The sequence below is a fragment of the Herpailurus yagouaroundi genome, unplaced genomic scaffold (assembly GCF_014898765.1).
Source record: "Herpailurus yagouaroundi ecotype Mexico unplaced genomic scaffold, PumYag 195, whole genome shotgun sequence".
In the NCBI taxonomy this organism is placed as follows: Eukaryota; Metazoa; Chordata; class Mammalia; order Carnivora; family Felidae; genus Herpailurus; species Herpailurus yagouaroundi.
The window spans coordinates 13,594,031-13,620,836 of NW_024412426.1; the positions used below are offsets into that span (position 1 = coordinate 13,594,031).

Consider the following 26,806-nt stretch of genomic DNA (forward strand, 5'->3'; position numbering starts at 1 on the left):
GTGAAATAGTCCATGATCTCCCAACCAGGAAGAGTCAGTGATAACCTGAGTCCTCTGGTATCTGCTTTCCTTTCTGTTATACTATGACTAAACTGCTCTCAAGACTAATAGTGGCTGTCATAATAGCTCCTTAATATATATAAAGCCTCATATTTTAAAAATGCTTTCACATTTAATTTTTTTAGAGGCAGTTAGTGGTATTCTGACAAGGAAACAAGTATTGGTGAGATAAGCAATTTCATCATATCCTCACATTAAATAAGATAATGGGTAAACAGAACATAGTCCAGGACCTGGGTAGGAAAGTGCTAGTTAAGAAGTGGTCAAGCTGAAGGTGCCTGGTGGTTAATCATCCAATTCTTGATTTCGGTTCAGGTCATGATCTCACAGTTCATAAGATTGAGCCCACATGGAGCTCTGCACTGACAGCACGGAGCCTGCTTGGGATTCTCTCTCTCCCTCTCTTTCTCTGCCCCTCCTTCGCTTGTGGCCTCTCTATATCTCTCTTTCTCTCTCAAAATAAATAAAATAAAATAAAATGGACAATGAGTAAACAGAACATAGCTCAGGACATAGCTAGGAAAGTGCTAGTTAAGAAGTGGTCAAGATGGGGGCTCCTGGGTGGCTCCATCAGTTAAGCATCCAGCTCTTGATTTCCACTCAGGTCATGATCTCATGGTTTGTGAGATCAAGCCTCACACTGGGCTCTGAACTAATAGTGCGGAGACTGTTTGGGATTCTCTCTCTCCCCCTCTCTCCTTGCCCCTCGCCCACTCATGCTCTCTGTCTCTCTCAAAATAAATAAATAAAACTTTTTTTAAAATGCCTTTAAAAAAAAAGAAGAAGAAGCCGTTAAGCTGGACCAGCTTCCAAAGCTCCAGAATGACAATCTAACGCTCTTTCTCCTTCACTAGCTGCCTCCTCCGTATACATTGTAGATGTACATTTTTCTGTGCTGTGTGCTGTGTGCAGCAATTAATGATAAACCATGGTTCTTGATTTCCATAACATTTTAGCTTTCTTGGGGGAAAGGCTTTATATGCGAGTCATTTGGAAGGAAATTAAGAAACTTACTGTTAAAGAGTTATTTTGATTTATATGAGCATGGGTGTTATGGGAGATCCGTGTAAGAATAGATTGGTATGTCCTGGGGTAGATGAGCAGGGAAGTAAATAGACCAGGATGAAAATGGCACAGAGATGGCAATGAGCACATCTGAGGAAGTGGAGTGATCTGATTCGAAGTGATAGATATTAAGCTCCCATTAGGAAGGCTTTAGGGGAGACTCTAAAATTGGATGATAGGAAATAGGGAGAATCAGTGAAGACTTTGCAGCCAGCAAACAGCCTCATGAAATTGGAATTTTAGGATGATTAATCTGACAGTGGAAAGTAGGACGAATTGAAGAAAGAGCAAAAGATTAAATTTAAGAGGGATTTAATGTAATCCAAGCCTAGGATAATGAAGTACTGTACAGGGCAGGTGACTGAGAAAGCCAAGAGGAAGATCTGATGACCCACGAGCAGCTATGGGGGAGTGAATTTCAATGGATGACTGTAAGAGGATAGCTTGGAAACTAGTTCTGGACATGGAAGAAACTGTATTATTCATTTCACCAGGGGGGCTGGAAAATGTCAAAGCCATAATTTTATATATGAATCACAGCCCTGCCACCTCATGAGTTAATATGGGGAAGAAGGTTTGCACCTTCTTTGGTTATCACTTTGTACCTCTAAAAAGAACTTGTACTTTGTTGTAGTTTTTAAATGTACTTTCACTCGTTGTTTCTAATTAAGAAGAATGTATACTTATTATTTAAAAATTTGGATATTTGGAATATATATTAAGTGCTTCTTGTACACAGACAACAGCTGCTATTTTGCAATTTTCTTCACGTGCGTGCGTGCGTGCGTGTGTGTGTGTGTGTGAACACCAGGATAATATAGTCTTGCATTTTGCTTCTTTCTACCTAAAATTATAATGTGAGCATTTTCCCATGCCATTAAATAATTTTTAATGTTTATTTATTTATTTTGAGAGAGAGAGAGCGAGGCAGAGAGAGAAGGAGAGACAGAATCCCAAGCAAGCTCTACACTTAGCACAGAGCCCAACATGGGGCTCAGTCTCACGACCATGAGATCATGACTTGAGCCAAAATCAGGAATTGGACACTTAACTGACTGAGCCACCCAGACACTCCCCCATTAAATTTTGTTTTAACATAATAATAAACGCAGCATGCCGGGCACCTGGGTGGCTCAGTCAGTTAAGCGTCCTACATCAGTTCAGGTCATGATCTCATGGCTCATGAGTTCAAGCCCCACATTGGGCTCTGTGCTGATGGCTCAGAGCCTGGAGCCTGTTTCGGATTCTGTGTCTCCCTCTCTCTCTGTTCCTCCCCTGTTTGCACTCTGTCTCTGTCTCTGTCTCTCTCTCTCTCAAAAATAAATAAAAATTTTAAAAATTTTAAAAATTATAAACACAGCATGGTATCTCTATACGTATGTGAATATGCAAAAATTTTTAACAATGCTCTATTTTCAACTTTCAGATTATTGCTCTTTTGTCACTTTCTCTGTGATCATCCTTGCACATGAATCTTTAACCATACTTTTTATTAATTGCTTAGGTTGGCTTCTTAGATATGTATTAGTTTAGGACTTTTAATAAATATTTTTGGTTTGCTTTCCCAAAAGGCTGCACCAATTGACATTACTATATAAGATTGTTTATGTGAGTCCTTATTTTACATGGCTTTTCCGGCTGAAAAAATATTGAAAACAAAGTTAAAAAAATTTACAATATGACAGAAAGAAAAAGAAGCACATTTCCTCCAACTTTTCCCTTTGCTTGTGAGTGTAAATAGTTTGTTATGGTTATTTATATTCATGTTTTTAAACTACTTTTAATTGGATTATTAGTATTGCTGCTGTCCATTAGTAAGTATTTTATATCTTAAAGATATTAAAATTTGTCTTATTTTTGCAAATATGATCTAATGAGTATTTGTGTTGGAATTTTTATTTCTGATGATTTTAACATTTTAAATATTTATGTAGTCACTTCTTCCACTGGTTTTATTCTTGAAATTCATATTAACAAGATCAGTTACATATAGACTGGTATTTTTCTTTTTTTTTTTTTTTTTTCAAATTTTTTAAAATGTTTTTTCTGTTTTTGAGAGACAGAGACAGAGTATGAGTTGCGGGGGGGGGGGGGGGGAACAGAGAGAGAGGGTGACACAGGATCTGAAACAGGCTCCAGGCTCTGAGCTGTCACCAGAGAGCCTGATGCAGGGCTTGAACTCACGAACTGCAAGATCATGACCTGAGCTGAAGTCAGCACTTAACTGACTGAGCCACCCAGCCACCCTGGTATTTTTCTTTGTATGATATTCTCTTAAAATATTCTAACTCATTAATATTTTTCAATATATTAGGTGCATAATAACACAATCCCTCAAAGATATTATTTGCAATGCTTCCTTTATCATGTACTACAGAATGCCTAGATCTGTTTTGTATGTATCTATTGTATTCCATTGGTTCATCTGACAATCTGATAATTCTTATCTCAGTACCACACTGTATTTTAATAACTGTAGCTTTATTATATATATACTATCTTAGAGCCTACAATCACTCCATCTATATAGATTTACAAATTCTGTAGACATTTCCAGCTATGCATTCTCATAGATGTGCTATAGAAATTTTGTCAATTCCAGGGCGCCTGGGTGGCTCAGTCGGTTAAGCGTCCGACTTCGGCTCAGGTCATGATCTCACGGTCCGTGAGTTCGAGCCCCATGTCGGGCTCTGGGCTGATGGCTCAGAGCCTGGAGCCTGCTTCCGATTCTGTGTCTCCCTCTCTCTCTGCCCCTCCCCCGTTCATGCTCTGTCTCTCTCTGTCTCAAAAATAAATAAAAACGTTAAAAAAAAATTAAAAAAAAAAAAGAAATTTTGTCAATTCCTTTCATCTCACCTCTCTCCCCAATATGTATATATTTCCTTTTATTATTGGTTTAGTATAGCATAAAACCCATTACTCTGGAAATAAGGATTTATATTTTCAAAGATTTACTATAAAGGAAATTACACACTATTGTTTATAATGTTTTCCTCCAGAAATTTTCTTTTTTTGAGTTGAAATATAAATGCCATTTGTAATAAAAGAGCAGAGCAAAGATGCTGGGCCAAAAAATAAAACCATAAACCTTATTTCACAATTATTGATAGAAGCATTTCATAAGTATAGTTAAAACTCAGATTTTGTCAGGGAGATATGAATGATAGATATCATGGCTTTTGATGGAGGTGATCACAGTTTTTATTGTATCTATGTTGTAACTGGCCTTGAAAACTGATGATGTCAATGTTAATAATACTGGAAGGTTATTAGGTTTTCTTTTGTCGTTTTTTTTTGTTTTAGATTTGTAGGCACACACCCTAATAGTAGGCTGGATGTAAAGAGCCTCATGATTCTAAATAATATTCTTACTGATTTGAAAAAATCAATTCTATGTTTCATTTTGTCAAGAGTCTTTTTGTTAACTCTATAATAACTTAGATATATACCATACAAATTTATTTCACCATTAGGGTCCATTCAAGGAGAATTCTAATAGCATTTGTCTTTAATGTTGGTCATGAAAATAAGCCAGGGGTGTTTTCACATTCAAGTCTGCGAAATGAACAGACTGATTTTAGGAAAAACATTTTTAAGAAAGCTTTGGCTCTTTTAAGGAGCAAGCAAAGAATATAGGAGAATTCAGAGTTTACTAGCAACTTTTTTTAACCTTACTAAATTTTATGGAGAATAATAGAATAGTTATTATGCCGTAAATAATGTTATTTTATATCATGTTACCATATGTTGGACATAAGCCTAATTCAGTTTTTCAGTGCCCTTTTAAATGCGTAATGAGCAGAACCCAGAGCAGTGGGTTCATTTTCTTAAAAATAAAAGGAAAGAAGAACAGAGAAAGGAAAGGAGACAAGGAGGGAAGGAGAAAAGGAGGAGAGAAGAAAGGAAAGTTTGAAATGAACAAGTTTTCACCAATGATAAAAGTAATTTATCTAAATTAGCTTTATCTTGTTATATTTCACTCAAGGTCAAAATTCCATCAAACTGACAAAAAAACAGAGAATTGTATTTTTCCACACTAACCTGATTTATTTGTTAACATTATGGCATGATCCTTGTGTGAAAACCTCTGCATATGATTTATTCATGACTTTGTTTTCTGTCACACCATCATGGCCAAGCCAGTCCAAGTGTTAGCTGGCTGGGCATCGATCTACTGTGGCCAATAAACGGAACTATCCATTATTAAACATAGCATTTACAGATTTACCTCAAATATTAGTTTCCTAGGGCTGCCATCACAAATTACCACCGATGTAGTATCTCAGGGCCACATTTCCTCCAAAGGCTCTATGGCTAGAATTCATCCTTGCCTTTTCCAGCTTCTGCCAGCTCCAGGCTTTCCTTGCCTTGTTGCTGCATAACTCCAATCTCAGCCTCTGTCTTCATATGGGCTCTCAGCCTCTGTCTTCATATGGGCTCTCCTATATGTGTGTGTGTCTTCTTATAAGGACCTTTGTCTCTTATGAAGACATTTGTCATTGGATTTATGCCCCAACCAGATAACCCATGATGATCTCATCTTGAGACCCTCAGCTTAATTACATTTGCAAAAACCCCTCTTCCAAATAAGGTTACATTCACAGGTTCTGGGGCAGGGTGGGAGGTTAGAGCACATAGACTTCTGTTTTGGAGGGCCACCATTCAATCCACTACACCTGTATTTGTCATTAAGAATCAGATGCCTATTGATGAGCAGATATGCCCAACATTAATTTCTCTACGTATTTTTGTGAAGTTATAGTAACGTCTTGGTGAAGAGCTAAAGAGAACTGTAAAGTGCTATGTAAATACTCTACATTATTAAATATACAAAATTATTTTCACACCCATTGCATTATAAAGCTCTTGGATCCTAATACCAGCATGCTTTTTTTTTTTTCTTTTTTTTTTTTTTAATTTTTTTTCAACGTTTATTTATTTTTGGGACAGAGAGAGACAGAGCATGAACGGGCGAGGGGCAGAGAGAGAGGGAGACACAGAATCGGAAACAGGCTCCAGGCTCCGAGCCATCAGCCCAGAGCCCGACGCGGGGCTCGAACTCATGGACCGTGAGATCGTGACCTGGTTGAAGTCGGACGCTCAACCGACTGCGCCACCCAGGCGCCCCCCAGCATGCTTTTTATTGGAAGCAATGATGATCATAACCAGAAAATAGTGAATTCTAAACTGTAGATTCTATCCATTGTATCTTTTTTTATTGTTTTAATGTTTATTAATTTTTGAGGGGGGGTAAGGGTCAGAGAGAGAGGGAGACAGAATCCAAAGTAGGCTCCAGGCTCTGAGCTATCAGCACAGAGCCCGACGCAGGGTTCAAACTCAGGAACAGCAAGATCATGACCTGAGCTAAAGTTGGCCACTTAACCGACTGAGCCACCCGGGCACCCCTATCTATTGTATCTTATGTTACTTGCTTCATTAATTTTTTTTAAGATTCAATTTATGTTTATATTTATACTCCATACCTCTTCCCAATCTAAAAATGGATTGTAAATATTGAGAAACATCATAGAAAGTACATATCCTAGGTTTGGACAGAGAAAATGCTCGTTTCCTCTAGAGAAAAGCTAATTTAGTAGATACAAATATATATTTATACATTTAAAAATACATATAAATATATATTTATCCATATATAAAAATAAACAAAATGTCACATATATGCCATTCACACTATAGTTTGTATATATTTCTATTTTATTTAGGCTATTTTTCTTATCCTTCACAATGTTTTTGTACTCAAAAATGAGTACTTCTTACAAAGTGTTGCTTTGAAGGGTACTCAGAAATTTTTATCTCCACAGAAAATCATTTTAGTAGTATGTAAATTTGCCATGAATTAGTCTATGGAAATCAGAAGTATGAGGTGTCCAACAACCAAAATGGATACTTGTGGTAGAAAACAGTTCAGGCAGATTGCCATAATTTGCAAAGCAGCAATGTTCTTGCTCATGGCATTCTTCTAAAATAGTCTTTTCTAACTCGTCTGCTCTACTCATAGACTGTGTCATTGTTTCTCAGTCTTGACAGAGAAACGAGACATCGGGGAGGAGGTAGTTTTTCCATCCTGTAATCACCATCTTTATCGTCATCGGATTTTAACGTTTTCCACAGCAGGATCATATCAGGAAAGGGAAAGTTTCAATCGCTTCCTGATTCCAGCATAAAATGTCTAACTAAAAATAGCTTGGTCTTTTACCTCACTCGGTTCCTTTTCCTCTTGTGAAGAGGAAACTATCCACACATAGTTAGTCATCCTGAGTCATGTTTGTAAACACTAGAAAGCTCTTTTTTTGCCTCGTTCTCACGCAAATGATCCACAGTATGAACTTTTGGTTTTATTTTGGTGTTGAATAATCTTGAATGAATAATTGTGAAAGTGCCAGACAAGAACTAAACTGAATAATTCAATGGAACAGGGAGTAAAAAGGGGCTAGTGATAAAAGTTTCATCAAATTTCAAACCAGAATTTATATCTGTATATATATTTCAGTAAAATATAATCATATTTTGCCTAGTAGTTTATGAAATAACTGCTTTAATATATATTATATCCTTTGTTCCCCCCAATTTTTGTTTCTTGTAAATAAAATGTAAATGGCATTGAGAGTTAATCAACTTAAAATTCACAACATTCTGGAAGCATCAGGAGTACTGAAAGTTTCAATGTATACCTCTATGTAAATTTAAGGTACTATTTTAAATATAAACACAAATATTGGGGTGCCTGGGTGGCTTAGTGGGTTAAATGTCTGAGTTCAACTCAGGTCAAGATCTCACGGTTTGTGAGCTCAAGCCCCACATTGGGCTCTGTGCTGACAGCTCAGAGCCTGGAGCCTGCTTCAGATTCTGTCTCCCTCTCTCTCCGCCCCTCCCCCACTCTTGTTCGCTCTCCCCCTCTCTCTTTCTCTCTCTCTCCCTCTCAAAAACTAATAAATATTTTTTAAAATAAAATTACAATTAAAAATATATATATATAAATACAAATATAAATATTTAAACTATAAATTATACTGTTAAATATAAATTACTGAGTTTTTTTTTAATACATTACCTCATTTCATCATCACAGCAATCCTGAGGAAAATAATAGTATTAACTTTACACACAGTGGTAGAAAATAAGTTGCTGAGAAATAAGAACCAGAAGGAATAGAGGTGAAATGGGTTTGAGAGTCTACTATTTCAGGGATAGTGAACAACCTGGTCCCTGTCTGGTTGGTTGGTTGGTTGGTTGGTTGGTTGGTTGGTTGGTTCTTATGCTTCCCATTAGGGGAATATCACTACATACTTCAACCCATAAAATAATTTCGTCCCTGTTGACTTGTGGTGGCTCAGCAGTTTGTCTCAGACCACCCAGGTAGCAAATCAAGGTGTCTCTGTTTGAGGTTGGCCTTTCAGGCTGCACAGCCCACACATGAAGCCATCCATCACATTCACTGCCTCTATCATATTGCACTATAATATCTGTTATTCCTCTTTCCCACTGATTTATAATCTTCAAGGATTCAAAGACAGCCTTTGACTTATGCCTAGAACAAAACAGGTGTCTGATAATAATGGTTGAATGAATTAATGTATGCTCTGAAGAAATAGTCCACATACACTGCAAATCTCATGGTGAAGACTCTGTAGCGTTTACGACAGTTTTAAACCCAAGGAATTACTTGGTCACTATCTCTTACCCACCAGGCTATAAATCCCATAACAACAAGAGTTTCATTCACTGTGATGTTCCCACCTCCTAGCATGGAGCTTTGATTTGCAACTGATGACTATCATCGAATCGATTGATGTGATTGATGACACAGAGTGGTTAAAATAACTTAAGATTGCAGTGATCATTTCCCTAATACCTCACCTCTATGAGAATTTCTCTAATACTGTACCTGTCTCTCTTTCTCTTTCCTCTTTTCTTTCCTCACTTTTCCCCTTCCACCTCTTTCCTCTCTTTATTGGCGTTTATTTATCAAACATTTGTATAGCAAATCATAAGTGTCAGACACTGTTCTAAATACTGTACAGAGATTATTTTATTCGAATGGCAATCATGAGATATGTATTATTATTATTACTTTCCTTATTTTACATTTGAGGATATTGAGTATGGAGACACTAAGAAACATGCCCATAGTCTCAGAGCTTGTGCTTTAACTCAGGCAATCGGGCCCTAGAGTCTGTGCTTTTACCACTGAGAGTCTGCTTCTTATTTTTCCCACTCCCCCTGAAACTGTATATAAATATAAATAGGCTCAGGGACCCTGGGTGGCTCAGTTGGTTGAGCGTCCAACTTTGGCTCAGGTCATGATCTCACAGTTTGTGAGTTCAAGCCTTGTGTCGGGCTCTGTGCTGACAGCTCAGAGCCTGGAGCCTGCTTCGGATTCTGTGTCTTCCTTTCTCTCTGCCCCTCCCCTGCTCATGCTCTGTCTCTCTCTCTCTCTCTCTCTCTCTCTCTCTCTCTCTCAAAAATAAACATTGAAAAATATTTTTAAATATAAATAAGCCCAATTTATGGCATCTGTCCATATTGATTTATGTTTTCTAGTTCAACACTCTGTGTGTGTGTGTGTGTGTGTGTGTGTGTGTGTGTGTGTGTGTGTCTGTGCGCTTACCCACCCTTTAGTCAGCCTTGATGCAGAAACAAATCTAAAATCTCAGTGGCTAACAAAAAAACATGTATTTCTTGGTCACATTACGTGTCAGCAGCTACAGATCATCTGCTGTGACTATGTCTAGGTGTCTTCTTATTCTGGTGGGAATGTATAATTCTCTTATCAGGAAGGGAGCTAATATGTGGAAACAATCACACAATTGCGACACCCACTAACTAAATGTTTGGTTTCCCTGTCTGGCCCACTCTTGGCCACTACACATTTAATAGCATTCTGAGGCCAGAAGCTAAAATCTTTTTATAAACAGAAGATCTAAAAAAGCGGATTCAGAGTAATTCAGATATGTTAGCATACATGAAATTTATTAATTTTAATTGGTTGTGTTAAGAAGATACAGGTAAGAATTCAGTAATAGAGTGTTCCTCATTTGGCTTCTTCAGATCTTTGACTCTGAAGGGTTATAGATAACCAGAGCCCTAATATTTTTTTCCTATAGCAATTACGTCAATATAATTTCATTCAGTTCAGTCCATCAGTAAATTTTCACATGCCTCCTATGAGGCCAAGAATTAACATAATAGCGAGTTTGTTTGGAGGCAACTATGTATCTTTTTACACTAATGAGCTTCTTGTGAACAAGGTCATTATTCATCTTAGCAAGGAGCACATTGCTAGGACACAGTCAACACCTAATGAATATTGAACGATGGCCAGACCAACTGAATACATGAAAACTGAAAATTCCCGAATGCATCTTTACCTCTCCTCCATAGGAACTTCTACTTGCAGAAAAGTGGGCCAGAATGAACAAGCTTCCATTTCCAAAGATTGATCCCAATGTGTTTGATCGAGAAGGACTGAAGGAATGCTATGTCTTTAAACCCAAGAATCCTGACGTTGAGAAAGATTGCCCAACTATCATCCACTTTGTTCTGGCCAACATCAACTTCAGAAATTACAAGGCACCAGGTACGTTGGGAATATATTATATCTGTAGAGTAGAAATCTGGGAAAGGAGCAAGACTGATGTTAAGTTGTTTCATAATGGTACTTGCTGTACCAACTATTAAAATTTTGAATTCTTCCCTTCTCTTAATAAATAGCTACTATCCTGAGACCCCAAGTACTTCCCCTCTTTCTCACTCCAAGATCCCCTGAGTTCTTCACAATTCAGAAACTGATATATTAACATATCAATAAAAATCTCTGGGGCTTTACTCCAGAACCTGGGCTTGTGTTTGTTCTGATCGGTTGGTGCCCTTGTCATACGGATTGTTAAATATTTGAAAAATCACCCATGCAAGAAAACCCTTGTTTCAGAACAAATCATGCAAAAACTCAGAGAACTTTAAGTGACCACAGGATTAATATAATACAACATAGCTAGTAATTTCAGGTTGCCATGTTATATTTTGTAGAAAAAGAGAATCAAGTTCAAGGCACAGTCATCCTGTTTTACTACATCCAGAGTCTATAGACTCTTCAATATCCTAGAAGATACTGATTAACAAAAAGGAGATCTAGAGATTGACGAGCAGGATGCTCAAGGCCTAAAAATCATATTATCCTCGGACCAGGAAGTGCAGTTGTGAATGGAAAGATACAAAAGATAGTCATGGAAGATTTGACAGGGGTTGATGGAAAAGAAAGTGATCTTCCAGAGAGTGGAGGAAGACAAAGAAAAGATCAGTCGGGGTGGGGGGTTGGTTACTAGGAGTCAAACTTCAAAACAAGAGAAGGAAGAATTGGCTGGCATTTTCAGTTATTGAGCAGTAGAGTACTTAAAACCTAGAGGATCTTCTATCACTGTTAATACTCAAGAAGAGGCTGTGTAGGGGATTCCTGTGGTATGAACACAGTTAGATAATGTCTTGGTTCAGATTCCCCCAGAAGCACATGCTGAGAAAGAATTCAAGGGCAGATGGCTTATTTGGGTGGACTAGGGAACCTTAGTAAGGGAGTGGAGAAGTGATAAAGGAAGGTAGACAAGCAAAGATGTGTTAGTAAGCCAGCTACCATGAGGAGAACTTGATCCTGTTGGAATACTCTAGGGAAAGGAATAGAGCCTATGCTCCAGAATCATCCTTCCTTTTCATGCAGCAATAGGCAAGGGAACTGGAGTATTTATATCCTACTTCCTAGTGTCTTTGGTTGACTGCTGCCTGGGGCAGAGTGTTATTTACCAGACTTTACATCCTGCTGTTAGAGAGCAAAGCAACCTTCCCCAGTTGCAGGATGGGGTAGAAAGTCCTTAGGCACAGGGATGCAGCTGTTGGCAATTGGAAGTTGCCCAGGCAGAACACATAGAAATCCCGACCCAGGGAATATGGGTGAGAGCAAAACAGTGCATACTACAGATTACATGACCCCGGTGGGGGGCTCCCAATGTTATGTTTATGGCTATTTGTATGTTTTATTTCTTGGGTTTTAGAGATACTTTGTAGTTTTCAAAATCACACCAATTGAGACTCTTTGGGTATTTAGGTGTCCCAAGAGAAACTAAGGAAGAGAAAGAAATAGCTGATTTTGATATTTTTGATGACCCCGAATCACCATTTTCAACCTTCAACTTTCAATATCCAAATCAAGCATTCAAAAGGCTGCATGATCTCATGTACTTCAATACCCTGAACAACATTGATGTAAGTATCTCCTGTGGTCATTGATGGTGTCACATACTTCTATATCACATAAACATAGCAATACCTTTTTAATTAATTAAAAATAAAGTTTATGAATGATGCCACCCAAAGTGTACCATTTTATTTTTTGTAAATTATTTTATTACTCTCCAGAAGAACCCTATAAAATTCACAAATAAGAAAAGCAATCTTTCCAAGATTGCTTTTGGGCAGAGCCCACATTTTATGCTATTATTTGATTGAAGGATTGTTTAATACTCTCATCTTCTTTCCCAGAGTATCTAATGTATTCATCGTATGATAAAATAAATTATAAGTAGGAAGAAATGTGATAAAAAGGAAATATAAGAGTAGGAAAATGAATGTAATAGAAGTGTAGTTAATCTGCTAAAATATCATGAGCTTTCATAGATACACTCATGCTTTTAAACGTCTTTATTTTTGTATATCTTGGGAATGTTGCCATCAGTCACAGCCTTCTCATTTTTCACCTATGAGATATTAAGTATGCTTTGCATTAGGAACTTCAGCAACAAGTCATCCTCTTCAGTATTAGTCATTCCTATCCCCAATAAATCTGCTGCTAAGATTCTGCGTCTGTGTGACATTCTGTAATCTCTAATTCACCATTTAGGAACGTGGTTGTGTAACTGAAATCATGTTGGTTTGTAGTTCCAAACCATAGTGTCTAATAAATTACTATCAGTTGTGAAAGCCCAAGTTCAGTAGCCTAATTGGATTTTGCACATTAAAAAAAAAGAATAAAAGAAAAATAAAGGTATTAAATGGAGAGGGAAAGGTATCCTATCTGACTTACCAGTCTTTTTGGATACTGCACGAATGATGCCAAAGAAAGCACAGTATGTGGATGAGTGTTCCATTTGCACTAAGAGAATTCTGGCACGTCTGGTTCACTTGTGGGTTTAGTTGGCCTGAGACTAGTGGTGATCAATTGTGTACAGTTATAACAGTTATGCCATAATATGTTTATTAATCAGTATCTTTCATTTTTATAAACATGAAATTTTTCCCTAATAAGCTTCAGTTCCTAAAACTCTAAAATGGTTTCTTGTCAGCCTTTACTTATGAATAATATGTGATAATTCACATCAAACATGCTTAGTGAAGTTTATAGCATATATCATTTTCTAAATATATTTATCTTTTTCTTTTTTCTTTTATCTTACAATCAGTGGACATCTGAAATCCATAGGCTACATTGTTTCTGTGGTGATTGTAAAAATTTAAAGAATATTAAGAGAAAATCAGTATTTTAATTTTTAACTTATAGGGGGTGAACAGACATTCTCAAAATAGAGTTGTGTTTTATAAAACCCCATGCTGTCAGAAGAGAACTAAGGGGTAATATCATAGTAATCCTATATCTGGTATGAAACCAGCAAACTCAAACCTATGTATTCCTTGGGATTAAATGCATTAAACTTGACCATTTGTCCTCAAGTGGAAAAAAAATATAGAATATAAGAATATGTAAATACCCTGTTAGACTTGGAAAAATAAAACAATACCCACACATACATATGCATATTTACATCTGCATATTTACATACCTCTATATAGTCTGAATGTGTGAGTGGATAGATATAGATATATAATTTAAACAACTACATTTCTCTCATTGCTTTCGCTTCTGGTTTATATAAAGTCTGCTAAGCTATTTGCTATAAAGAATGATACAGTTCTATTTATATATTCTCAAAAGTAGTTTGTTTGACACGTAGATGAACAAGTAAAAGCCTAAGCAAAAATGAACTGAATTCCAAAATAACTTTCCTGAAATAAAGCTCATCAAACATTAATTAATAAAACAGGTTTAAATTGCTTCTAAGAATGTTTCTGGCATAGAATGTAGAAGTAAGACCATGGGCTTTATATCTTATTTAGATTTCAAAGGGGCCACTTGTGTGACTTTGAATAAGCTACTTTTGGGGTCTCAGTTTCCTCATCTCTAAAACAGATGTAACAGCACCTATCATAATAGCTATAGTGAATCATCGGGTGATGTATGTACGATAACCTGCAAACAGAAGCCGCTCAATAAATGGGAATCTTACCTACGTGTATCTATATCCTATACCATGCTAGATACCCCCCAAGACCTTCGCAAATGCCCAGAATTAATAACATAGACAAGTCTGTACAGGTAATAGTAGCCTAGACACTAAATTGGCAGGGGGGAATGGGAGGTCATGAGTGAATGTGAACTTCCTCTTAAATTTTATGACTATTGAGACTTGTGTTCAAGTGATTCCTCTGTGTGTGTGTGTGTGTGTGTGTGTGTGTGTGTGTGTGTGTGTATGTGTACGTACACATGGGTACATTTCATACCCGGGTAGGAATTCCAGTATTCACTGACATTTTATCTCTTTCTTGACTATTCCCCCAACCCCTCACTTGTAACCAAGGAAACAAATTTTATCAGAATCAAAGCTTCTTGATAAGGGATGATAAAACAGAGCAACAAAACTGCCAGGGCAGGATGCTGGAGAGTTCATTAGGCTCAATCATTAGCTAAATCATTCATTCCCACACCACCTGAATAGCGTAGCTTACTAATTCATACTTCAGCAACACAGCACATATTTACTTCCCATGGACTGTCAGTTGCTTGCCAGTTGTGGACCCTAGGAACAGAAATTCTTTTAATGCAGACCCCTGACTGCCAACTCCATAGAAGATGGTTTCCAAGTTTCTGGCCATGACCACTGTTGGCTTGGGGCAAATTTTCATCTTCGATTAACATTCTGGCTTAACTTTTTACTCTGAAAAGGCCACCCTGTCTCTGACAGCTGTATGCTTCTGTTGGGTTATTTTCCCAGAGATCCTAGCTGGCCTTCTTTGGTAAAGCTAAATTCTAGTTCATCTTTAGAGAATTCTTGCTCTGTTTCTGCTCACATCGTGACAACAGCCTGGGTTTCTCATTAGCATCAGGTTTCTGCACTTACTCAGTCCTCCCAAATTCTTTCTCACTGAACATTGCCTCGGTGCTTTTACAATGGCGGTATTTCATTGGGTGGGGGTGGGGGTGGGTGCTGGGTTTTTTTGTTTGTTTGTTTGTTTGTTTGTTTGTTTGTTTGTTTGTTTTAAGAAACCTACCATAGAATGACTTATACCAAAACATGTGGTATGGAAATGAAGGGCCTTTGGAGTCAGACCAAATTGGGTGTTGAAATCCTTGCTTGCTGCCTCTTGGCTGGGTGATCTTGGACACGTTGGTTAACTTTTCCAAATTTTGCCTCCCTCACTTGTAAAGAGAAACAATGATACATATCTTACAGTAAAATATTATTAATTAAATTATTATTAAGTAAAATAATGTAATTTAAGGGCTTGGCATATAAGAGACACTATAAATTGAAGCAATTAATATGATAATGATAATAATTATTATCAGTGTTCATATTGTCTTCTACTTTTACTTATAAATTTAAACCCTTTGAAAACTATAACTTGCCTTATTTACCTTGTGTCCTCCAGAGACATTGATCATGATGCCAGGCACCTAAAATAAATATGCGATAAAATTTTTGTGAATGATTTTTAAAATGTCATTGAGTTACTGGCTGATTAAAGAGTTTGATGTCATAGGAGGAGAGGAGAGCAAATGGCAGGACACAGGTCTGTTGGTTGGAGGCAGAATTTCTGACCACACAGAAACTCTACACCTTATATGCCTGGGCATGGAGCGTGCTGGACTCATAAACCCCCAATTTGATCTGGAGGGAATATGGCCTCTCCTTCCCAGGACCTTGTTGATTTAACTGCCACAGGGAAATGCACTGTTATACAGCCTCACTCATTCAGTTGATTACTTTGGTAGGTATATTCTAAGGTTATGTGTCAACTTATTCAACATGTTCCAATGATGCATAATAATGAGCTTTTAAAATTCTTTCGCAAACAGTTCTTTAAAGCGGAAAATACTAGATGTTAATTAAAATGAGGAAAAGCATGTATCCAGAAGTACTGGTACTTAATTCTTCATCGTCATCATAAGAGCACTTAGGTACAAGTTAAAGTTTTTATCTTTTCCAAAATAATTTAGGAGACCCTGACTGGCTCAGTCAGTAGAGCATGGGACTCTCTTGATCTCGGGGTTGTGAGTTCGAGCCCCACGTTGGTGGAGCCTACTTAAAAAAAATTAAATTAAAATATTTTTAAAAAACACAAAGAGGTTAAAAAAATAATTTAGAAGCTTATTATATATGATGGCCTAATATGCTAGGCCCCAAATCATCTACCTTTAATGCTGCCTATAATCTCTTTCCATCTTATTTATTCATTAACTCAACACAGATTTGTTGGGTATCTACTGTGCCAGGCACTGTTTTCGTAACTAAGGATATGACAGTGTACAAAATAAAAAGAACAAAAAAACAGTTTTGAGTGTTTAAGATAAGCTAGATATTCTCCCCTAGAATAGTTAACACTTAAAATTAGCCTATGAGGTAGGTATCTTTATTTATATGTGAAGAAACTGAGTCAAGGATAACGTAGGCAGATTGCTGGAAGCCACACAATCATGTGAGGAGTCAAGATGGGGGTCACAGGGTTTTTCTTCTCACTCTTTCCTCACTTTTGAAGCATCTTTTTCTCAAGAAGCCTTCTTTCCTGTTTCCCAAACACAGTCTCCTTTCCTGCCAGGCCAATTCCCAGATGTTTCCTATGCATGCCATGATCTCCTATCTTCAGCCCGTTTTACAAGAGCGTCTAGAATTCTACTGAGAATGCCCAGTCCATCCACCACACTTATAGAATCTTCCTGTCCTTCTATTCATCTCATTATCTCCATGAGTTGAACTTTGTTTTGATCAACCTTCCATGCATTCATTACTTTGACAAATAATTATGGTTCTCCTTCTGTGTTCTAAATGCTGGGATCAAAAATGACAAGACTAATAGGGTGCCTGTTTCTATGACACTCGGTTTATTTTGGAAAGGCAGGCATTTGCTGGCAAATTCATAGTAATTTAGACCAGAATATCTTCTCATAGTCTTCTATGTTTGTAATTTTTATTTCTCTTTCAAAATATACAGTAACTTTCCTCTTGGGGATCATTTTTCATTTTCTGTTGTGGGAATTCAGTATTTGCTTGTGGATTGCTTCTAATCTCATGCCTCTAGGGGAGAAGATCACATTTAACATGTTTCCTTTTCTTATTCTTGGCCTTTATTGCCATAGATTTAGAGTCTGGATCAACATTAGAAGGGTACTGAATGACACAAGTGAAGGATGACATAGGTCAGTCATACTTAGGGATGATCAGGGGGATGGAGAGGTTTGAGAGATGAGGGCTGTTGTAGTATAACATGAAAGGGAAGAATTTGGAATCTCAATGAATTTCAGAGGGGAATGAAAGAGGAAATTAGATGCAAACACTATTGAAGATTACCCCTAATACCATTTTAAAAATAGGAAGATTCAAAGATGGCATATTGCCTCTTTGTTTTGGGGGGGGGGGGGGCTTTTTTTTTAATTTAATTTTCTTATTATTTATTTTTATTTTATTTTTTTAATATGAAATTTTTTGTCAAATTGGTTTCCATACAATACCCAGTGCTCATCCCAACAGGTGCCCTCCTCAGCACCCATCACCCACTTTCCCCTCCCTCCCAACCCCCATCAATTCTCAGTTTGTTCTCACTTTTTAAGAGTCTCTTACAGTTTACTCCCTTCCTCTCTAACTTTTTTTTTCCCCTTCCCCTCCCCCATGGTCTTCTGTTAAGTGTCTAAGGATCCACATTAAGAGTTCTTTGGATACATGTGATTGTACCATGGATCATGCCAGAAAGTTTGGATTTAGCAACTGATGCAGTCTTGAGTCTAGCCTCTTCTGTTTATATCACAGAATTATAAATCACAACAAATGGCTGTTTTCTGCAGCAATCTGAAAAATCTGGGCAATGCCTTCCTAGTATTAATGTGCCACCTAGTGGTTCAACTTGCACATTCTAACTATGTGATTTGGGATTTTCAGTTAATAAATGTAAATATTCGTTTTCCTTTATAAAAATGGCCTGTTTTCTAGAAACACCTCCAACGTCCACTTACGGTAAATCCACTAGTTCAGGATACTGATACTGCTCATTTTTGTGTGTTTATGAATTCATTATAAAGGAATTGACAGCAGTCATTATTAGTATAATTTCCCTGTGGTTTGTTATATTTTAAAGCTTTTTAGGTATTTGGAAAATAAATCATTGTTTTTTATTTTACTTGGGTATTTCTCTGCAGTGAGGGTTCATGTGTCTTGTGCTGGTATGGTGAAGGAGAAACCAACTGAAAACTTGCTGACATTAGATCTAGAAAGGCAGAGAGATTACTAAAAGAAGACGTAGGACCCACTTGATAGAATTGGTTTGCTGACTTCTACCATATAATAAGCCCACAATTGGATATACCTTGTGTGTTTATTTCTGGTAAACTTTATAGCCTCACATCCAAATTAAAGCTCCTAAATTCTCGCACACATGGTCAGTTTAAAAATAACAACAATAAATAGGTGCTAGTTAGGGAATGCTTCCTACGTGCAGGTATTGTGCAAAACACTTTATATAAATGATCTCCAATCCCCACAAAAGCCAAGGTTAGTATTATTATTCCCACTTTAAAGAAGAGGAAACAGGAGTGCCTGGGTGGCTCAGTCAGTTAAGCATCTGACTTCGGCTCAGGTCGTGGTCTCTCGGCTCTTGAGTTTGAGCCCCTCATCGGGCTCTCTGCTGTCAGCACAGAGCGCACTTCAGATCTTCTGTCTCCCTCTCTCTGTCTGCCCCTCCCCTGCTTGATTTCCCCCTTTTCTCTCTCTTTCTCTCTCTCTCTCAAGAATAAATAAATATTTTTGAAAGAAAGAAAGGAAGGAAGGAAGGGAGGGAGGGAGGGAGGAAGGAAGGAAGGAAGGAAGAGAAGAGAAAAGGAAACAGGTTCAAGGATTTAAGCTAATTCCCCTTGACCTCACATAGCCAAGAAGTAATTGAGCCTGGAGGTCCTTGGTCAAGGTCTCCTTCACAGGCCTGAAGCCTCTTCTGTCACCATAGAATTAATTATGTTTCCCTTACTCATGGGGAAAATGGCGTCAGCAAATACCAGCTTTACTTAAAAAAACTCAGTAACAGTTGAGCCCATAAGACACTGAAATATACATAAATGATACTATGTTTTATTATATATATTCTCTCTATATAATTTAAAAATCATAGAGCAAATAAAGGTGCCCCATTTCTGTGATAAATCCCTCTTTCCAGAATACAACTGTTTGTTGTTTAAAGTTACCATTGGAGAATTAGAGGAGCCTGCCCTTCGGGCCCAACACAAAGTCACAGAATATTAGTTACATGTTAGCACTACTCAGCTCAGTATCTCTCTCTTTCAGGCATTGACCTGGGCTTGCTCAGTGACACTGGCTGTGGACATGAGTTTGCCACGTGTGGCCAAGGGCTCAAACACAGGCAGATAACACCTTAATGCTGTTTAACAGTCCCTGGGGTAGAGAATAAAGGGGATTGTAAAATTATCCCTGTGATTTTCTTCTGTGCCCTCAAACTTTTACCTCGTTGGTTAAGATGAAATCCCACAGTCCAGTCCTAGGGAATAGAGTCTTCCTGATTTGGACAGGGTTCCAAAACAGCAGCAGAGCCAGGCCTCTCTGCAAAAGCCCATTTCCATTCTCTGCAACAACTGCTTCAACCAAATTCCAAGTCTTGTCTTCTTTCCAGAAGTTCTTAAGTAGGTTAACTTCACACCAGAAGAGAGTATGATCATTGCAATCGAAGTTCTTAGAGGTTATAGTCACCATTAATTTGAGTATATATGAAGATTATTCTGAATAAAAAATAGTGATCATCCATAAAATCACTACGTATGGCATTTTCTAGATAGAGGACATCCATGTTTTATCCCTGTACTTGTTTAGCTGAGAAAGCAGGGCAGGTCTTCAGCAATGCCTCGTTTCTCTGTAGGTTTAAAGAAAGTCTTCTACTTCCTTGTGTTCCCTCATTTCTGCTTATCCACTAACAGCAAAGAACATAAATTCTAGATTTACTTGTTTCTTCCCTCTTGACACCTTCCCATAGAAAACCAGAATAAGGATACATTTACCAGGTTACAAATGTTTTATTCACAATTTTATCAGCACAAAATCTGGAACATTCCCAGAATACTGCTTTCTCTTGTTGGGGAGGGAAGATTATCTGGATATGAGCTTAATAAGTGTATAAATGGTGGGATGTTAGAGCTAACTATACACATGCATGACTCAGAGATTTCTCTCTCTCTTTCAAAAAGAAAACTATACTAAAAAGATCAATTAGATATTTGTTTTGACCAAACAAATGCTTACAGGGGACTAGAGCAATACTAATTATGCACACTTTACCTCTATTTGCAGGTGATAAAGAACGCCATAGTTGAAAGCATTGAATACAGAAGACAGAATCCGTCTCGTTGCTCGGTTTCTCTTAGTAATGTTGAAGCAAGACGATTCTTCAACAAGGAATTTCTAAGCAAACCTGCAGCATAGTTTGTGTTGTGGAAAGGGTAGCAATTTCTGAAGCTGAGGCAGTTTGAAATGCCATTACAACTGGATTTGAAAACACAGTATAGATGTTAGTACTGATCACAAGAGACTGGCTGATACTCAAAGTTGAAGTTACTTAGCCGCGTGAGAATTATACTGTTATAAATTTGTTAGGTTGGCAGATGATGTGATCATGTAAAATTATGCTCAGCTACATTCTCTGTCAGTATGAATTTCCTGATGCAAATGTAGGGACATACACTGTTGCTAAGACATTCCTCACCAACTATGTTATGTGTCCTCTTTTTAAAAAATTGTTTTAAGAATCTTTAACGGTTCAGTCTCAATAAGTAAGATTTCGCATTGTGTGTAAATGTTATTCACTGACTGGATTTATTCATACCACGAGACAACACTATTTTTTATTTATATTATGCATACATACATACATGAAATAAATACATCAATATGCAATTAGCATAACAGATTTTTTGTTTATTTTTAATGGGGTATTGCACTGTAAACTATGAAACATTCTCAGATTCAAAGGTTTCAAACACAAAAGTTGTTAATCTTAACTGGTAATGTGAAACGTATCATTTTAAATCATGGTTATTTTTCTTAAAGGAGAAGACATGTAATCTGTTGAACAAATGGTATGCATTTATTCATCAAGTAGAAAAAGTAACTTCTTCTAGTTTAATATTTTACTTTGTCGAGATTATCTTGGACTGTTTGCCCACCAGAGAACAGTTGACCTCAGAGAAAAATCCAGAAGAGTAGCACAGGCTGTATCTGGAAGTCTTGGCTTAGGGACAGTCTGTATCACATGACAGTGGTTTCTGTTCCCATTGAACTGCTAAGGTTCAGGGTTGGTGTAAACCTAAGGAGAAACCAACATAGTAAAGAAACTCACCTGTCTTGGTTATCTTGGTTATTGTCAGTCATCTCCACTGGAATGTAAGGTCCTTGAGGGTGGGGACTTTTGTCACTTTTGTCCACTGCTGTATCCCCAGATGCTGCAGCATGTCTGATGATGTGTACTGGGCACCAATTTCTTGTATGCATAAATCAGCCAAGGAAAGAATGTTCCCTTCTTCTTTGTTATTGTTTCTTTATCTTTCCTCACACGTATGAATGTGAATATAAGGTGATCAAAAAAAGACAAATGAATAGAGAACGTAAAGAAAGGTAATTCAAAGAAGGAAGAATGAATGTCCAATTATTAGCACCATTTGTTGAAGAGACTGTCTTTTCTCCATTGAGTATTCTTGGCTTCCTTGTCAAATGCTAGTTGATTATATATGCTTGGGTTGATTTCTGGGCTCTCGGTTCTGTTCTATTGGTCTCTTTGTCGGTTTTTATGCCAGTACCATACTGTTTTGAGGACTATAGCTTTATACGGTAGCTTGAGGTCAGGATGTGTGATGCCTCCCGCTTGGTTCTTTGGATTTCTTTGGCTATTCAGGGTCTTCTGTGCTTCCATATAAATTTTAGGAGTGTGTTTTCTACTTCTGTATAAACACTACTAGAATCTTGATAGGGATTGTACTGAAACTATAGAATCTGGTAGTATTGACATTTTAACAATATCAACACAGGATGTCTTTCTATTTATTTGGATTTTTTTTTTTTGCATCAGTGTCTTATGGTTTTCAGAGTAGATATTTTTTTACCTCCTTAGTTTACTTCTAAGTATTTTATTGTTTTTGATACTACTGTAACGGGATCAATTTATTTCTTTTTAAGAAAATGTGTTGTTAGTGTATAGAAATGCTACTGATTTTTGTATGTTAATTTTGTATTCTGAAATTTTATTTTTTTTTAGTTTTTTAATGTTTATTTTTGAGAGAGAGAGAGAGAGAGAGAGAGAAAGAGCGCACAAGTGAGTGGGGGAGGGGCAGAGAGAGAAGGAGACACAGAATCCAAAGCAGCCTCCAGGCTCTGAGCTGTCAGCACAGAGCCTGACACGGGGCTTGAACCGACAAACTGTGAGATCATGACCTGAGCCGAAGTCAGATGTTAACCAACTGAGCCACCCAGGCTCCCCTCTGAAACTTTATTTTGTACACTGCAATGGAATTCATTGATTAGAGCTTTTTTTTCTTGGTTGAGTCTTTAGGATTTTCTGTATATAAAATGTCATCTGCAAAGAGACAATTTTACTGTTTCCTTTCCAATTCTGCTACCTTTTATTTATTTTTCTTGCCTGATTGCTCTAGCTACAACTTCTAGTACTATATTGCATAGCAGTGATAAGAGTAGACACACTTGTCTTGTTCCTGTTCTTAGAGGAAAAGCTTTCAACCTTTTACCACTGAGTATGTTAGCTGTGAGTTTGTCATATATGGCCTTTACTATGTTAATATATGTTCCTAATTATGCCTAATTTGCTAAGAATTTTTATCATGAATAAATGTTCAGTTTGTCAAATGCTTTTTCTGTGTCTATTGAGATGATCATATGTTTCTTTTCTTCATTCTGTTAATGTGATGCATCACATTGATTGATTTGCATATGTTCAACCATCTTTGCGTCCCAGGGGTAAATCCCACTTGATCATGGTGAATGATCCTTTGTATGTGATGTTAAGTTCAGTTTGCTAGGATTTGATTGAAAACTTTTGTATTTATATTCAGCAGGATATTTTTTGATCGGCCTGTAGTTTTCTTTTCTACTAGTGTTCTTTTCCGGTTTGGTATCAAAATAGTACTGGCCTCATAAAAAGAGTTTGGTGGTGTTCCCTCCTCTTTGATTTTTTGAAAGAGTTTGAGAAGGATTGGTGTTAATCCTTCTTTGATGTTTGGTAAAATTCACCAGTGATGCCATATGGCCCTGGGCTTTTCTTCATTGGGGGATTTTGGATTACCTATTCCATCTCCTTACTAGTAATTGGTCTATTCAGATTTTCTATTTCTTCCTGATTCAGTCTTGATAAGTTGTATGTTTCTAATAATTTTTCCACTCTTTCTAGGATGTCCAGTTTATTGGCATATAGTTGTTCATAGTAGCCTCTTATGATCTTTTGAATTTCTATGTTATCATTTGTAATGTCTCCTTTTTCATTTGTAATTTTGGTGATTTGGGGTTTTTTTTCCTTAGTTGGTCTAGCTAAAAGCTTGTCAATTTTGTTTATTGTCTCAAATAACCAACTTAATAGTTTGTTTAATCTTTTTTAATTGTTTTCTGTTCTACATTTCATTTATGTCTGCTCTAATCTTTATCATTTCCTTTCTTCTGCTAACTTTGGGTTCACTTTGCTGTTCTTTTTCTAGTTCATTGAGGAGTAGAGTTAGGCTGTTTATTTGAGATCTTTTTTGTTTCTCAGTGTGTTTACTGCTATAAACTTTCTTCTTAGAACTGCTTTTGCTGCGGCTCAAATTCTGATATGTTGTTTCCATTTTCATTTGCCTCAATCTTTTTTTTTTTTTTTAATTTCCCCCTTTAATTACATCTTGGATCCATTGGTTTTCATTAGAATGTTGTTTAATTTCCATGTGTTCGTGCATTTCTAGTTTTCTTCTGGTTGTTGATTTCTAGTTTCATGCCATTGTAGTCAGAGAAGATACCTGGTATGATTTCAATCTTCTTGACTTTGCAAAGACTTGTTTTATGGCCTAATGTATGGCCTATCCTGGAAAATGTAATGTCTTTTTGATATATTGACCCTTTTTTTCATTATATAATCACCTTGTCTCTTTTTACCTTTTTAGTTTAAAGTCTATTTTGTCTGACATAGCTACCCTGATGTTGTTATTGTTGTTGTTGTTGTTGTTGTTGTTACCATTGCTTGAAATTTCTTTTTCCATCTGTTCACTCTCAGTCTGTCTTGATCTTTAAGGCTGATTTGAGTTTCTTACAGTCAGCATATTATTGGATTTTTTTAAAATTCTTTCAGCCACTCTTTGTCTTTTGATTGGAGAATTTAATTAGTTTATGTTTAAAGTTACTATTGATAGATAAGGACTTACTATTGCCATTTTAGTAGTTATTTTCTGGTTGTTTTGTAGATCCACTGATCCTTGTTTCTTGTCCTGCCACCACCTTTTTTGTGTGTTTTGATGTCTTTGGTATTGGTGTACTTTGACTTGTTATTTGTGGTTTTGTATGCATGCAGTTACTATAGGATTCTCCTTTGTGGTTATCATGAGGCTTATATAAAATAATGTAAACTGGTAACACCCTATTTTAAACTGATACCACTTAACTTCAATAGAATTCACCAACTTTGCACTTTTACTTCTCCTCTCCCTCACATTTTAGGTTATTTTTATTACAATTTACATTTTTTTTAATATTATGTTGTAGTAATGGTTATTTTTACTGATGTTGTTATTTATTTTTATTTTTTTCACTTACAAACTAGAGACTTAAATGAATTATGCACTATACTATTACCATTTTTTACAATCTATGACAATATATTTACCATTACCAGTGAGATTTATACTTCTTTTTTAATGTTTTTATGATGTTAATTAGCATGCTTTTCCTTCTACTCAAACACCTCCCTTCAGCATTTCTTGTAAGGCAGGTATGGTGGTAATAAACTCCCTCAGCTTTTGTTTGGGAAAGTCCGTATCCCTCTTTTGTTTCTGAAGGACAGCTTCACTGGGTATAAAACTCTTGGTTAACAGTTACTCTCTTTCAATATTTGAATATGTCATTCTATTCTGTCTTGGCCCCTCAGATTCCCGTATAATCCCTGTGGTGTGAAGTCAGAGAAGGGGCTCCTGCAAAGCAACTCACAGTGCTGGGGGTTGGTGGGGAGAGCTGTGGCTGGTTGTCTCCCTAGGTTCTCTTTCCCCACTGGAGGAACCAGAGAGGCTCAGGAAAGACCTCTCTGCATAGTGCTGCACTGGTCTGTGGAAGAGGCAATTCAATGTGTAGCTGCCTCCTCTACCCTTCTAATGTGATCTGTCTTGGTCTCTGTGGTGCGGGGGCAGGGGGTACTTTAGCATTTCTCCTATGTTCTAGGATTCTCAGTGGTGTCTTGTTCTTGAATAATTGTTAATTTTCCTTCTTGTGAGGGGAAGAAAAGTCAGGAGCATCCTGTGTTGCCTTTTTTTTTTTTTTCAACGTTTATTTATTTTTGGGACAGAGAGAGACAGAGCATGAACGGGGGAGGGGCAGAGAGAGAGGGAGACACAGAATCGGAAACAGGCTCCAGGCTCCGAGCCATCAGCCCAGAGCCCGACGCGGGGCTCGAACTCACGGACCGCGAGATCGTGACCTGGCTGAAGTCGGACGCTTAACCGACTGCGCCACCCAGGCGCCCCTGTGTTGCCCTTTTGATGACATCACTCAATTTTGGCCTTTAAATCTCATTATTTACAAAAAGAAACCTAGGCTTTTTGGAGAAGTGGCTGATTTCAGGGCTGGGACAAGAAAAGTATAAAATAATCTTAGACCATTTTATTTTGCCAGAAAGCAAGGAAGTGCTCAAGGAATAATAGGAACATGTCCAAAAGACACAGAATCCAGCTTGACTGACTCCCTTTGGGAAGAATGAGCATTAAAATAAATAATGATAATAACAGATCATAATCTGTTGGCTATGCAACAGATCATAATCCCATCGAATAATATAGGAAACCATTACTGTATCTTGATGAATAAATATGTTGATAAATAATAAATCATCTCAATGTTTATTAATTACAAAGTGGGAAAGTAACTTTATAATGGAAAAATCTGGCAGAATAATCAAAATTATCATGAGCAATTGGACAGATTGAAATCCTGCACACCTGACAGGATGCAATGGGAACGGTGTAGCATTCTCCTGTGATAGTCCCACAGAGACATCACCTCAGTCTGTTCATGAGTAAATACCGGGCAAGCCCAAACTGAGGGAAACTCCAAGCATAATTGCC

At 37.2% G+C, this 26,806-nt stretch overlaps 1 protein-coding gene across 5 annotated transcripts in view; it reads left to right on the top strand.

Annotated features, from left to right (window-relative positions):
* Positions 1-21,413, top strand: part of PLA2G4A (phospholipase A2 group IVA) — a 160,918-nt gene extending 139,505 nt beyond the window's left edge. For all 5 annotated transcript variants that reach the window (XM_040446617.1, XM_040446618.1, XM_040446620.1 and 2 more), the window contains 3 exons: positions 10,528-10,723; positions 12,239-12,396; positions 20,802-21,413. In XM_040446617.1, the coding sequence (XP_040302551.1) occupies positions 10,528-10,723; positions 12,239-12,396; positions 20,802-20,933 (486 nt within the window). In that variant the 3' untranslated portion in view covers positions 20,934-21,413. The remainder of the gene's footprint in view (positions 1-10,527; positions 10,724-12,238; positions 12,397-20,801) is intronic.
* Positions 21,414-26,806: the final 5,393 nt, after the last annotated feature.